The sequence below is a fragment of the Astatotilapia calliptera genome, chromosome 15, assembly GCF_964374335.1.
Source record: "Astatotilapia calliptera chromosome 15, fAstCal68.1, whole genome shotgun sequence".
NCBI lineage: Eukaryota > Metazoa > Chordata > Actinopteri > Cichliformes > Cichlidae > Astatotilapia > Astatotilapia calliptera.
Window position 1 is genome coordinate 29,615,464 of NC_137436.1, and position 16,771 is coordinate 29,632,234.

Sequence of the window (16,771 nt, forward strand, 5' to 3'; positions counted from 1 at the left end):
TTAAATTGTCGAGGATTTTGGCAATATGAATGTGAATAACTGGACAACTTACAAAGACATACTTTAAAAAAAAAAACATCAGGGAGGTCTGTGCTGAATGATCCATTTACACCACCATGCCTGGCCTGCACAAACCACTCAGCGTGAAGCACTGCACAAGTTGGGTTTTCCCCATTCATGAAGCTAACACTGACTCATTTCTCCAAGTGCTGCTGGTCATTCAGCCACCTGCGGGAGCATTTTACAACTATCATGTTGCCTCCCCGGTTCCCAAAAATAACCACGGGTCACCCCTCTCCTCCCTCCCTCCACATCCATCCTTCCTCTTCAACCCCGCCACATGGTTACAGTTAAGTACATAAATCAGGCGCCACCGCTGGTGTGAGAGCTGTAGAGGCAGACAGAAGGCATACACACACATACTCACACACACATGCACATCCCACTGCCGCGGCTCGTCGCTGCTACTGCAGCCGGTGCAGAGCAGGAGACTCGCAGCATTCTCTCCATCACACGCAGGCGGAATGGCTTGAGATCAGACATCGTGGACTCGTCTCGTTCGGCTCACGCACTATGATTTTGTGACTGTCTGAGTATGCGTGCGTGTATGTGCGTGCGTGTATGTGCGTGCGCGCGCGCGCGCGCGTTAGCCCGCCTTGCCGCGAATTGCTGCAGTGCTGTTTTCCAGGTGTGCGAGTGCGTGTGTGTGAGAGTGTGTAAGCGTGTGTGCATGTAAGAGTGTGTGCATGGTGTTGTAGCCTGGTGTAATTCTCTTACGAATTGTACTAAGCCGGGGAACGGAGTCTGATGTCACATGTGCTTCATCGGAGGAGACGGGGCATCTGCAAGCTGGATTTTGTGGAGGATGCTGCGGCAAGTGATACACAGAGGGCTCAAGGCTTCGTTCTACTGGCTGGGCTTATTCGTTAGCAGACATCCCGTTTTCTTCCTCACCGTCCCTGCGGTGCTCACCATCATTTTCGGATCTACAGTGCTGAGCCGATTCAAGCCGGAGACGGACCTGGAGGTACTGGTCGCCCCGACTCACAGCCTCGCCAAGATCGAGCGGAGTCTCGCTAACAGCTTGTTTCAAATCGACCAGTCAAAGCACAAGCTGTACTCGGATTTGCACACCCCGGGCAGATATGGCAGGCTGATCCTGCTCGCCAAGTCCGGGGGGAACATCCTGGAGCTGGCCGATCAGGTCCTGCAGGTCCACAAGCAGGTGTTGGATCTGCGCGTCAATTACAAGGGATTCAATTTCACGTTCGCGCACCTCTGCGTCTTGAGCCACAGGGACAAGCGCTGCCTACTGGATGATATCATCACCATCTTCGAAGACATCAGGCAGGCTGTGCTTTCCAACAGCACTTTCCACAAGGTGCCCATTAGTTATCCGAACACAACATTAAAGGTGAGGGTTTTTTTTTCTCTCTTTCTCCCTCTCAGCCAGGCCCTTCACGTGCGCATACACGCTCCCCAAACCCATCTCCATCAGAGCAGCAGCCCCAGCAGTCAGCATGTGAAGCTCTGAGGCTGGCCCTCGGAGCTTGCTATAATTTCTGAATGAACAGAAAACACTTGTATACCAGACTGTAATTTGGGGCTGCACAGTGCCTCATATATCAGCCAGCGAAGGGGAAGCCTCTCCATAACACACACACAGCCGGCTTTCCAGTTTTCACCCTCCCTTTTTGGTGCAGGTGAATTGATTGGCTGCATGCCGCTTGCCCTGATCTGCTCCTCCACCTTCACTCACTCACATCACACACACACACACACACACACACACACACACACACACACACACACACACACACACACACACACACACACACACACAGGGATATCCTGACTATATGACTTTTTTTTTTGATGCAGTGTCTCCCTCCTGGCTGCACAATCATTGGCCACAGTAGCTATGGCCTTACAGGTATCCCATCTTGGTTGCCTGTAGCTTCACCTGTACTGGATCTGCAGCTGTATTTATTACAGGCCACCCACCACAACATAAAAAAAGAATTCTAGATGCAACATGTAGACATTAAGGTATATTGGAGCTCAGAAGGCTCACATATATATGAGCTGTAAATCTGCTGCACTCTTGCATGATTTTCAATAAGGAATATTCATTTCCATTTGTTGTTGATAGAGATTAGCACACTTTGCAGTATTGTCACTCCACAAGGCAGGCAGTGGAGTGCATTGTGGGTTCAAAGTATAGACTGGATATAAAAAATGGACAGATCACTCTGACATCATCTATTAGTTAGCAAATGACTTGTTGTAAACATTCAAGCTGAGCGTTTTGGTTGTCAACATTAGTGACATCTTAGTGTTTTGAAACTGGTAATGTCAAGTCAGCATTAGTATTATGGCCACAACCATGCTAATCAGCTAATGCTAGCTTTGTTAGCAAGCCATATCAATAAACATAACTACCGCGATGCACAGACATAGAAAATGCTAATTAACACTAAATAATAGACTAATTCTGAAATTTCACTCATTAAAACTGCAGACTTTGGCTTTGAGTATTTGTCAGGTATTTCCAATAAAAATCTCTATAACAGCACAAACATGGTGGAGAGGTCTATCTCCCTAAATATTGGACTTCGAATAGATGTGCATATTGGATCTGTTGGTCCATGATCAATTCTGGACATCTATATGGCGTCCAAACTAGGTTCACAATTTGGACGTCCAACCATGGCCTATCTTGGACGTGAATAAGACGTTCAGCATTTGAACTTTACAACTGGGCAATTCTTTTGGAGGTCATGGGGATGTCTATGGCAGGTGCAAGAAATTTACATTGTTAGTAAATGTTATATTTTTTTATTTACAAATATCAGTATTGTGTTATCAACATGATATGCATGAATACAAATTATTTATAAACAAACACAATCTATTAATCTATTATGTGTTAGTCTATTGATTTATTCAGTACCTTTTTTTGTTATTTTACATATTCCTGTTTTTTTAACTGGTTTATCTGCTTCAATTAAACAATTTAATTGTTTGTAACCAGGTTAAATCTGTCATATCTGTGATTCCTGAGATTAGGGACAAAACAGGTTTTAATTTTCTAAAATATAATTTTTGATTTTTCAAAAACATATTTACATATAATTGTTACACAAAGTTTTGGCTGTCTCACCATGTTTTGGTACAATCTCCCAGGTGTAACATTTTTTAATAATTTATGTTTTTGCTGGAGAAGTGCAAGGTTTTTGTCAACACCGTCAGACACAAAGAAATGCAAAAATATATATTTTAAATTAAGTTGTTTCAGCTATTTTGACTATTAGCAGCTTCTCTGTTCTATTGTTTATGCACATATGTTTTCAAAGTAATTATACCACATTTAAAAGTAAGATTGTTTTGGCTTTTTATTATTAGAGTTACAGTCATACATATTTTCAGAAGCTTGTATTTAATCTGTATAAGAAACAATCATATTAAGCAACATGCAAATTACACATTTATTGAGAAAATTACGTATTTTTATTGGAAGATCATGAGGGAGGAAACTATATGGTTCTCCAAAAGAGAAAAATAAACAAAAACTCCATATTATGGAGTTGACAAGGTGCTGACGGTGGTGACACAAATCTGACGGTGGTGACACACTAGTAGAAAACAAGATATTATTTCTTTCAAAATGACAATTAAACCTTAACAACCTTTGTAATATCACAAGACACATCATAACAATTCTGTTTTTGCACATGTCAAGTTCTACATCTTAATAGTTCACCAGCTACCTACTACTCCTTGATTCCTAAAGTTCTCTGTGGTTGTGTGTTTAGACCTTGCTGGACTTTCTCTCCTTTAGACTCTCTGTGCTTGTTTCCAAAACCTTCTCTTCTGACTTTTTTCTCTTCCTTTCAGATCACTGGTGTTCTTTATTTTTCCCTCTTTCACTCTATTTCTCCATCTTTCCCTTTCCTTTATGAGAAACTCTTTCTTCAACTCAGGCTGGCTGTTATTTTTTTCTCTCTTTCTTTTTTGATCATCCCTGTTCCTTCTCTTTCGTTCCTCTGCTGACAGGTTCCCCTTTGCTATTCTAGCCTGAAATGTACCATTTTTTTAATTACTATAATTCTTCTGAACCTTGTGCTTTTTCACAGATTAAGGATGAATATTCACAACACAATTATGCATTAAGCAATAGAAATGCTATCCAGCCATTAAGTTTGATGTCATTAGCCATTTCCAGGTCCAAACTCTGCTGCAGATCCCAAAGCAAAGGAACTCTGCGGCATCACTGAGAGTCACAAACTGTCTAAATTCTTTCATCTTTAATAAAATGATCAGTGTGGCTGCACTAGCAGGTGTAACATCCAGGCATCCATGAAAACAGAATATATGAAATTTAAAGTTAAAGTTAGATTGCTTGTTTCCACCTGAACATGATATACCAGCTCTGCTACCACTTCCAACATAAATGGAGACAGAAAACTAAACAGCAGTGACTATTGTCAGGTTACTGAAGTTGGGCTAGCTGGTATATAGTGATGTGCTACGTGATCGCTAGCGACACAGCTGTGTTAGCATAACATAAACACAGTGAAGCTGGAGGATGAATGCTAACTTTTTTCCACTTGATAAAAGTTAATGTGAGGGTTTCCGATGGTTAGGCTGACAGTGATCACTGGCTGTTTTTAGGGGCTTGTTCAGATGTAATAGAACAAGATAAAAAGCCTTAAAACATTTTAACAGCACAACAGGCTTAACAAACACAGAGTAGTTTGGGCCTGGAAGCAGGATTCATACATCATCACTTAAAGAATAGCTCTCGGGGGACAGCTAGCTCAGTAGATGCCACATGATCGAAAGGTTGGGCGTTCAAATCCAACAAACAGAGGCTATCCTGGATTGGTAGCTGCCCACTGCATCACTGAGTGAATGAGTTAAATGCAGAGGACTAAGTATTTTCCTACAGGATTAATAATGTATACATACACAATGAGATTCAAGATAAGGCAAATTTGATAATATTTGACACATCCGTGAAGCAGAAATATCAGTAAAATACACAAGAAGTAATATGACTGAAATATTAGTAAAAAATAACTTAATATAAATGGTGAATAGCACACTTTTGTGACATTTGTCAACATCATTAGAAAAAGGGTCAACACCGTCAGACAAAAATCCTGATGGTGTTGACATCTGATGGTGTTGACAAAATACCCTACTTTCTCTAAAGATTAGATCAGCAGACATCTCCAAGATGTCTGCTGATCTCTGTACAGAAAACATGCCCTCCACCCTCTGGAAACATTAGACTGCAGATACTATAGAAGCAGTATAAAAATGATGTCTAAGTTGTTTGATATTAATAAGACATCCACAATGGCCACGTTTGGATTATAGGTAGCCTGTAACACAGAGGTCAGACAGACGGCAACATAACATTCATAAACAATTCCTTCAGTGGACCAAAATTGTACATCCAAAAACAATTTATAAAAGATGTCACTCCAAGTCACTTTGCGCAGTGGGCATAGACTGCTTTGACTACCTAACTTGAAGTGCTACGAGTATATACCAGAGTCTATGAGGATTGACTTCCTGTTGGAGCCAGCCAAGTAGCTAGTAGAAGAACTAGAGTTTCGTGTTTCGTGTCAGCTCCAAAGTTTGTTGCTTACAGTAGGTAAAGCATATGCTGCTTTACTGTCCTGCTGGACACTAATGTTATCCATAATTTACAAAATGTACTTACTATTGTGTTCAGCGTGGCTTGAAAAAGTGACTAGGCCTGAAATCTAACCAGAAGAGTATTTACAGAGGTAGGACAGCAAAGAAGTTGAGGATCAGTTTCCCATAGAACCACAGGTCTTTGTCAACTACCGTTAACCAGTGATGGGAATAACGGCGTTACAAGTAACGGCTTTACTAACGGCAAGTAATCTAACTAATTACTCTTTCTATCATTACAACGCCGTTACCATTACTAACAAGAAAATGTAGTGCGGTTGCGTTAATATTTTTCAACAAACAGACGGTTGAAGCTGTGTTCAGCTTACCACATCTTATATCAGTTGCACGGAAGTAGCTGTCTACATAAGTAATCTGGGCACTACAGCTTTAAGCAGCTGCGCACGCTCCAGCGGACGGGAATCACTTTCTGGCAGATGATCACTTTTTGGCACACAGAAATAGTCACTCTAATATCCATTTTATACACCACTAGTTAATTTCATTGTGATGTACAGGCCACTTTACACTTTCTCTATCTGCAGCAAATGTACAGTGGGCTCAGACTGACATGAACACAAATTCAGAGTATCACATGCTTGGATTCCAGGATGGTGGGTTGTAACTTCCTCCAAGAGCTGCCACAGCAGAGCCATCCGAGCAGCATCAGTGTCTGAGCACAGTGATGAGGCCATCCATCGCGCTGTTACAGACTGTTTGGCTCCTAATATTCAGTTAGATAGACAGACAGTGTATTCTTCTTTTGGATGTCAAGTTGTAGCCCAGCGTGGTTTTAGAATTTGTGTTTTCTCTTCATTGAGCCGTTTTATTCAGTGTCATGTCATTTCCCAAAAAGAATGATAAAGCACTCTTTTAGAAGGTGGAAAACCATGTACCTGCCGATGTGGTACTTTAAAAAAGACATCATTTTGGCATTGAAGATCATCATAATTTGATCTCATTGCTTTGCTGTATTAGAATTTGTGTTGTAGATTGACATAGGCAAGTGCTAAATATCACATAAAGCAACACGTCATATTAGCAATATGTCACCATAAACCTCATGCAGACACTGATTCCTGCTAACTATTGTTTTGTCATATACAAATAAAATAGTTGGAATTTCATTCACCAAAAACTGAAACACAGACTTCGTTGACAGGCTGTTACAACAAATAATAATACATGAAGCAATTCTTCAGATAACTGCATCCAAAATGATTCAAAAGGCACCAACAAGAGGCACACAGTCAAAAAGTCAAGGTTCACTTCAATTAGCAGGGGTGACACATAAGCAAACAGCTGCAGCCAGATGTTTCAGAACCCACCACAGATTCAAAGTAACCATGTTTCTAATAATCCATAATTCTTCAAGTCTTAATACGATTAATACAAGTTGTTTTAAGTCTAAAAAAATGGAAGAGAAAAACAAGCTATAACAAATTTTAGTATCAGGCTGTTTGTTTTCTGCTTTAAAGTTTTCCAATCCCCATGAACTTAAAATTTGGCAGTCTATGGGGGTTGACTGTCTTTTTCAGTTAGACTCAAGAGGACACTTTAGGAACTGCACTGGCTTCAGTTTTTAGCCCTGGAGGCTGATTTTTGGATGTTCAATCCCTCTACCCCATGTTTTTCCCTTTGCTGGCCTTCATCTTTTTCCTATTATAGTTCCTACAGCCACAAGAATCTGCTGTTGCACAAAAGTAAATAGAAAAAAAAGATCTTTTGAGGCTGTTTTCTGAATGACAGCTACTGCTCTACATAAATGATCAATGTAATGCTAAAAGAAAATAAATGGTAGTACTGAAGAGCCACTAAATTAGAATGAGTCATTTCACTGTCATTTGCCACTTCAGAGTGAGGTAGTTTATTACATTCTTTATTACATACATTTTTTTTCAGTGCCATTTCCTACCTTGCCATCGTGCTGTGCCACTTAATATAAACATGTGAACGTGTTAACGTGGGGTACAGCTTCAGTAAAACAGTAATTTAATGTTTTTGTACATTCCTATAGCTGCAAGTTTATACCTTATATGGACAAAAGTACTGGGGCACCTACACATTACACCTCAAGGAGATCCTCAGCCATTAAAGTCCCATGCTGTGAAGCTTCTGGCACACAGTTTTTGTGCTGCTGTTAATGACAGAAGAGGTTTGGAACTGTTAATAACTGAACTGAGCTCTGGCAACTTTTATACACTACCAATCTCAGCACTCTGCCACCCTACTGTTTGGTGTGTTGGAGTGTTGTGCTGTGATGGAGATACCACACTTCCTGGGGAGCTGAACAAGTTCTACACACGGTTTGATGCACTGAACAACACGCAAGTGAAGAAAGCCATGCCCCCCACCACTGACCAGACCATCTCTCTGCCTGCAGCCGACGTGAGGAGAATTTTCACCAAGGTCAACCCACGGAAAGCTGCTGGACCAGACAACATCCCAGGTCGTGTGCTGCGAGACTACGCTGATCAGCTGGTTGATGTCTTCACAGACATCTTCAAGTCTTCACTGAGCCAGATGATCGTCCCAGCGTGCTTCAAGTTCACCACCATCATCATGGTGCCAAAGAAATCCTCAGTACCCCAAAAACTGTTTGACAAACTCAGCAAGTTGGGACTCAGCACCTCTGTTTGAAACTGGATACTAGATTTCCTGTCAGAGAGGCCTCGGTCCGTCCGAATCTGCGACAACATCACCAGCACCATCAGGCTTAGCACAGGAGCTCCTCAGGGCTGTGTTCTCAGCCCACTTTTATTCACCCTCCTGACACACGACTGCACCACACTACACAGCTCTAACCACATCATCAAGTTCGCTGAAAACACAACTGTGGTTGGACTCATCAGCAGCAACGACAAGTCACCATACAGAGATGAGATTCAACAGCTGGCGTCCAGGTGCTGCAAGAACAACGTGTCACTGAATGTGGAGAAAAACCAAGGAGATGATCGTTGACTCGGTCCACCCACACACCACCACTCAGCATGCGCGGTTCCATGGTAGAGACCATTAACAGCATCAAGTTCCTGAGAGTTCACATCTCAGACGACCTCACCTGGACCACCAACACCTCCACCATCATCAAAAAGGCCCAGCAGCGCCTCCACTTCCTGAGACGCCTGAAACGGGCCAACCTCTCTCCTCCCATTCTCACCACATTCTACAGGGGCACCATAGAGAGCGTTCTGACCAGCTGCATCTCCGTGTGGTTCGGCAACTGCAATTTTGGCGATCTCAGCAAACTACAACGAATTGTTAAAGTAGCTGCCAAGATCATCGGAAATCTCTCCGTTTGCTAAAGGACATCTACCACAACCGCTGATATAATAATAAGGCCTCTGGCATCATGCTTGACCCCTCACACCCCTCACATGGACTCTTTTCTCTCCTTCCATCCAGCAGACGCTATTGCAGCATTGGGGCCCGATCCTCCAGACTGTGGAATATGTTTTTCCCACAAGCCATCAGACTCCTGAACTCACTACCAGACCTCCCCCCCACCACACACACCCACACAAACTGTTAACCAACTCTTTTGCACTTTACATACCACTGCCTCTGTAAGACATGCTGCTCTATGGACAATTTTGTTTTACTCCATTTTATAAGCTGCTACACTGGTCACTTTAAACCACCCCAAACTGTAAATTGTAAATTCTAATTGTAACTTCTCTTGATCCCCTAAGACTTAAGTGTATATTTATTTTCCTCTCTTTTTATATCTATTTATTAGCTTTTTTTTAAACTGATGTAACCGGAGACTTGTCGCCTCATCTCTCTGTATGCTGCAATGGATATAGCAGAGATGACATTAAAGTTTAGTTTGACTTTGACTTTGGTGGAATTACCGTGGCTCCTAAACATTTCTACTTTGCCTTAACATCACTTACAACCACTGAGTGTGGAATATCTTGGAGGGAAGAAATTTTACGAACTGAGATGGGTTGCAAAGCAGTTTGCAGAACAACAACTACACAACAACTTTGAGCAAGTTAAAACAGCTCAAATAGATAGTGTGCTCTATATGGCCAATTGGATCTGCAGAATGTTGGCTTACTCTACTATGTGGGCTGGGCACTGAGATAAGATAATCTGCTGGGATTGTGGTTGAACTTGACTTCATGCCCTCCTGAACTGTGCTGAATTTTTTCACTTTGTGCTAACACTAGAAAGTACACAGCATTTGAAAGATTTCAGCTTTCTTCAGTATCATAAAATACTTTCTTTAGAGAGCGTCTTCAACTATTTGACTTTTGATAGGAACAACAAAAAAAAACCAAATTCAGTGTCAATTATCAAATTTTCTCATCTTGAAAATTCACCATACCATCGTCCAGCCTTGTCTTCAGTCTTGTTTTTAGGTGAAAAGAATATGTAAATTACATACAAGTTTCCAAGTTTTCTTATAATTTCTTATAATATAATGAATTTAATGTAATATATTTTCAGTCTTACTCCCATCACTCTCTCGAACTAAAATATCGAACTACAATATTACCGTCTTGAAGGTTTATGTGACCTACAGCTCTCCTTGCACTGTGTCAGTCACTCTGCACTCTCCGTGTTCCTGAATCCTCCCCCTTGCTGTTTGCCAGTGTGACGAGCTGTCTGGGCTAATTAATTTTTCGGACTTCTAATGCCTTATCCTACTCTTTGATGTTACAACCAGGGTTATTTCTGTACATACTTGTATACAGAAATAACCTATGAAAAAACTTTTTGCCAAGTTTTATTCCCAGGAGAAAAAGCTTAAAATAGATGTTGCTATTTTAATCTGTCTGCTATATTTGAATTTTCTAAATAAAAACACAAAATATTATGAAAAAAATGTAGAAATGTAGCCACTGAAACAACAGGAGAAATGTTCATGATACTTAAGTTGTCTATAATAATGTCAGTAGAATTACACTCTCAGTACTTATTCTAATATTTAAAAAAATGATTTTCCCATGTAGTTAAACATAAACTGCTTGATTAGAAACTTGTACATAACATTCTACTAATTTAAAATGTTAAAATTCTATTTTGTTGACAGGACAGATTAAGATGTTGGGAAGGCTAGAAGGAACTAGGGATGGGAATTGAGAACGGGTTTTTGGAGAGAACCGAATCCTGGTAGTTCAGTTTGAATTGTTAATCTGCTTCAGAACAGCCGCACTAGATGCCATCTTTCATGTTTGCTGTGCTTGTGGGCATCATTCTTCTTTTTTAGCCTAAACTAGAACACCTGTCAGCATATTGTAGCCTTGGCATATATGCTTCCTATGTGCCTGTGGTAAAGAAAAAAAAAAGTTTGACAAGTATTGTAAGTATTAGTTCCAGTGACATCCCTTGAAATACATACTTTTCTATTTAACCCCTAACCTTAAGCAATACACCATTACCCAAATACTTGGGTGTACCTAAAACTAAATTTTGTCCAAGGTCATACAGATATTAACTGCTGCTCTCCAGCTCATTAGTAATTATAGGTTAACACTTGTTTATTGGATAAGAAGCATGGAGCAGTAATGACAGTAACAGATTTCACAACTCTTAGAGAAATTATCTTTTGCTCAAGGGTTTACATGGTTAATGTTTTTGAATTATGCACACAATAAAATCACTGCCTCAATAAATCAGTATTTTGTACTTGAAAAATGACCTTGGTATTTAATTATAAAACTGTCAATTCCCATACAATATTTCCCCAAATTCATTATCAAAATAAATAAATAATAGATAAGAAATAATAATAATGGCCTTTTCAATAATGGGCCATTATTGAAAAGGCCCATTATCTTTAATGGGCCTTTTCAATAATGCAATCTGTTGTTATAACAGCTTATGTATAAAATGAAGAATACATTTTATAAAATGAATATTAGCTTGTAATGTTTGAGCAAATACTGACTTCTTCCTAGCAGCACGGCGGTTAGCACTGTTGCCGCACAGCAAGAAGGTCCTGAGTTCAATTCCACCATCAGGCCGGGGTCTTTCTGTGTGGAGTTTGCATGTTCTCCGGCTTCCTTCCACTGTCCAAAGACATGCAACTTGTGGGGATAGGTTAATTGGATAACTAGGTGTGAATGGTTGTCTGTCCCTGTGTGTTGGCCCTGCGACAGACTGGCGACCTGTCCAGGGTGTACCCCGCCTCTCGCCCTATGACAGCTGGGATAGGCTCCAGCGCCCCCCGCGACCCTGAAAAGGATAAGCGGAAGTGAATGAATGAATGGATGGACCTTTTTAAAATTATGTGAAAAATAACTAACTTATGAAATCCTTATGATTTTTCATTATATCATAGGAACATGTAAAAAATAGTATAAATAAAGGTTCAAGGTTCAAGGTTCTTTATTTGTCACATGCATAGTTATACAAGTATAACACACAGTGAAATGTAGCCTGACACGCTCCTCGACATGTGCAAAAATTGGGGGGGGGGGGGGGGGGGTGTAGAGGAAGAACACTATATATATATATACATACATATAGTATATACACTGGGTGAATGTGCAGTAGTAGCAGCAAGCAGGTGAATTCTGTACATTAATATGAATAGACATCTGACTGTTTTACAGGATAGACAATATAAACATATTTAAAATTAAAGGAATTGAAATGTACATTGTGCCTTGGTTTAGAGTGTCTGGAAGAGAGTCCTGTCTCAGTCAATTATAGATGATGTGAGAGGGCGGGTGTGTGTGTTTAGGGCACGGATGGCTTGGGGATAGAAGCTCCTCTTGAGTCTCTCTGTCCTTGCCCGGAAGATGCGGAACCTTCTACCAGATTGCAGAAGTTGGAACAGTTTGTTGCCTGGATGGGACGGGTCCTTCAGTATCTGCGCTGCTCTAGTCCGGCATCTCCTGGTGTAGGTGTCCTGAAGCGGGGGGAGAGCAATCCTGAACCTTGAACCTTGAACCTTGAATGTATAAACCACTGCATTACATATACATATATCAGTATAGGGTTGCCTAGAAAACTGATACTAAGCTATTAATTAAGATTAAAATAATAATAATGGATTGCATTTATATAGCACTTTTCGGGGCCCTCAAAGCGCTTTACAATTCTACTATTCATTCACTCTCACATTCACACACTGGTGGAGGCAAGCTACAGTAGTAGCCACAGCTGCCCTGGGACAGACTGACAGAAGCGAGGCTGCCATATTGCGCCATCGGCCCCTCTGGCCATCACCAGTAGGCGGTAGGTCAAGTGTCTTGCCCAAGGACACAACGACTGAGACTGTCCGAGCCAGGGCTCGAACTGGCAACCTTCCGGTTACGAGACGAACACCCAACTCTTGAGCCATGAATAAATAATATTGATTTAGGCACTCATTTCAAAGAATATAATTACAGACAGGTCTGTTTTTGCCTCCTTGAGCTTATACACAACTTAACACAGCACTACTGTGGACAGACGGAAACACAGCTCCTCCTCTCACTGAAGTAGTTAATGTTCATAATGATTATTATGATGACGGTATCATATGAAGGTCAGCAGAGCTCCCATTTAAACCACAGTTATTATAATTTTTTATTTTCTAATTAGCTTTTAATTTGTCTTGACATTCTGTTTTTATGTCACTTTAGTTTCCACAGTAGATTTTTTTTATTTCAGATTATTATTTTTTATCATTTGAAAATGTTTAGTTTTAATTTAGTTTAAGTTTTTTTCAGTGTACATTTCTTTTTTAGTGACAGGCAAGATTTATGAAAATTAGTGCATGTGTTACAATAAAAACACAACTTTTTGGAAACAGTGGACTCGCAGTCTTATAAGCATTCAGACTCAAAAAAGTCTATCAGTGACTCACTAATAGAGAAGTTGTAATGTTTATTTATTTTTACATAGCTAACAGATACCAAAACTAGGGATACTTCCTCTACATTTGTATTTCATTTTGGTTAGTTTTAGAAGTGGACAAAATTGTTTCAGTTAGTTTCAAAAATATTGTAGAAGTATAGTTTTTATTTTAATTTGACTTAACCTCTAGTTCTAGTTTTGTTTTAGAAACTATACTAACCTAAGTTTGAGCAACATTTAAGTAATAAAAATATAATTAATGTTAACCTTTCAGCTTAGACATTTACCATTTAACTGTTAGTTTTCGTGATAGCCACATTACATTGGGTGACATTAACGTAGGAGCTAGCACATTACAGGCTGGGGATATAATATTAAGCTCAGTATTGTATAGTGATGAAATCTGAAAAGTCTTGTACATAATTATAAGCAGTCTGCTTTCCCTGATAGCCTTTTACCATATCTGCAAACATTCCTGTTTTGCTGTTTTCTACCAGAAAACTCTTGTAATTTATATGACTGTTAAATTTTATTATGAATAACTGTAGCATCCCTGAGTTTTAAGTGTTCATTTGCACCAATGGGAACCCCATTGGTGGTTGTGGGGGTTGAGCTGAATGGGGTTAAAAGTGTTTCAGCAGTCAACTTCTGTACAGAAATGAAGACTTTTGCCATCTTAGCTGTTCTTAGCTAAGAACAGCCATCTTAGCTGTTCTTAGCTAAAATGGCAAAAGTTTCTTTAACTCTTATTGCAAAGACACAGTAAAGAGCAAGAGTTAAAGAAACCCCAAACTAGCAAGATGAGCTTTTCAACAGACAAAAGCAAACCATGACAAGAAATATACCGTAGGACCTCCAAAACACAGGTTTAGGATCCAGGAATATGGTTTGGTTTGTTTATGGAACTACACGTCAGGTTGATGCAGTCTGCAACAACTTGAATGGCGTGGAAGGTTGTGGTGTAGGGTTAAGAAGGTTTTCTGGTTACATCGTAAGTTAGAATTCAGAGTTCCCACAGAAGTCTAAATCCAGTCGTATGTTTCACCTCAGAAGGTCACTATGAGTGAAAACATGTTTGGGTCAGGTTTTACTTTCTACTCCTCAGTAATTTTGACTTGGACATCTTTTTGCACGTCCAATCACTTTAATTTCAATAATGACTACTGTTAGGTTTATATTGTTGGATTGTGATGTATGTTTAGAAATATATACTCATATATGCTTATATGAGTATATATAATCGATTGCATATTGATAGGCTGTCTGATCCTTAGTAGTGTGCCTTCCAGAGGGTTCTGGCATGCACACACACCCTAAGGTCATGAGAGAGGTCGTACCTTCTCTTACTGATTTATGGTATAGGAGGACACCTACTCTGTATCTGTTTAATTATAAGAGCCCTTTGTTTAGGTGGACCGCTAGACTCCTGGCACCAGCTCTGGGGAGTCGTTCACAGGGTCACATCTTGACACACACACAAAAACACACACGCATACCTACACATACACACAGATGGTACTCTTTGTTCACGTGTATGCCTATGTAAGATGTCATATGTTAATGAACCTATGCATATTCATGTAACCACAACAAAGAGCAGTGCTACGGGGGAGCTAACTGAGAGTGACTGGGGTTCGAGCGTCAGGAGCAGCGCTCGTCACAGTTCTCTCCCTCGTGCACGAGATCACACAAAGAGCTCTGCCTGGTGTCCAGTGCTTTTTGCCATTGTAGTAGAATTGTCTCTAATAGCTAGGTTTCATTTGACGTAGACGTGACGTCGACGTAAAGCGCGAAATTTGACTGGCGGTCGGAAGTGAAAAAGATAAGCGCAAAATCACAGACAGACAGTACGCAAAATGCCTATGTCCTGTTGTGTTTACGGATGCTCCAGTAGGTCGACCAGAGAAACTGATAAACGGTATTTTAGGGTACCAAAAATAGCCCAACGAAGAGGAGAAAAATGGAAAATTCTAACCGAAAAACGTAGGAAAAATGGATTTTAAATTTACGTTTACAGTCGGGAGGAGCAGAGTCTGCCAATGCCCGTGTCTGCAGCGACCACTTCGTCAGAGGTAATGTTATGTTCGCAAACGAACTTATTAGCATTAGGTTGTCGTTAAATTCTCGTTTACTTAGTGCTTTTAAGTTAGTAGTCTAATATTGACTTGATTGGGACTATAGGCTGCCCAAGTGCTTTGGATGACGAAGAGTCGGAGGACTGGGCTCCGACGGTCAATCTCGGCTACGAACGAAAACCCAGATCGGAATCAGTTCTCAAACGAGAGAAAAGAATGAAGCTTAAGGCAGAACAGCATCGATGTGCAGAGGCGATTTTGGATATGCAACAGACGGCTGAGAATGGTTTACCTTGAAACAAACAACTGTCACTCTAATGAAGACCTAAGGATGTGGCATGTTTGTTGACGTTAAAGCCGCTACCGCTAACTGTTAGCGTGTTTAAGATAAAGCAATATAAGAACAAACACTCACCCTTGCAAACACCAAACTGTATCCATCACGGAGACGTTTTGTTCCAAGGTTGTGGACCCACCTGCTGACAAAAAAATTGTACGCCTCCAGACTCTTGAAAGCTTTCATTTGCTGCCTAGTGTAGTAAGAAGTCTGGAGGACCAAGTAGTTGGTGATATCCACAGCCTCGATAGTAGGCAAATCCTTTACTTCTGTGGTGTATTCGGACATTTTCAAAGAATACGGATCACGTCCGATATATTTTTTAACTATCTGTTTATATCTCTCCCGAGAAACGGGGTCTAAAGTTGCACAGTAGCTGCTCTCCTGACTCTCCACAGTGTCCTCCATGTTTACTTCCGCCCTCCACTCAAAAATCGCGCTGCCTCCGCACGTCATCAGAACCACGTGACCGCAACCCAAATATTGTTCCAGCGAGGGGTTTGTGCTAAACAAACCTATCAACTACCTGTCTTAGGTGTAGGATTTGGTTTAGGTTACTATCTTAAAATCCACCCGGTCAGTGCCAAACCAGCTACAATTAGGTTTGCCAACAAATATTCTGCATTTTATTCTGCAATCAAATATTTAAAACATTCGCTCGATCACAAAATTTGTGAGTGGGGTGTGGGGGTTATACCCTTGGCAGAACATAATGCAAAGCTGGATTTTCACAACAAACGTTGTTAGAGACTGTGCTGCTGGGGAGCTAACAGAGTACTAGCCACCTTTACTTTTAATACCAGAATAGGTGTGTGGTGTAGGACAAGGTGTAGCTCTCACTGCACCAGTAAGA

At 40.6% G+C, this 16,771-nt stretch overlaps 1 protein-coding gene across 1 annotated transcript in view; it reads left to right on the top strand.

Annotated features, from left to right (window-relative positions):
• The first annotated feature begins 450 nt into the window (after positions 1–450).
• Positions 451–16,771, top strand: part of ptchd4 (patched domain containing 4) — an 81,574-nt gene continuing 65,253 nt past the window's right edge. Inside the window, exon 1 of the mRNA XM_026194279.2 lies at positions 451–1,414. Within this exon, the coding sequence (XP_026050064.1) occupies positions 815–1,414 (600 nt within the window). The 5' untranslated portion in view covers positions 451–814. The remainder of the gene's footprint in view (positions 1,415–16,771) is intronic.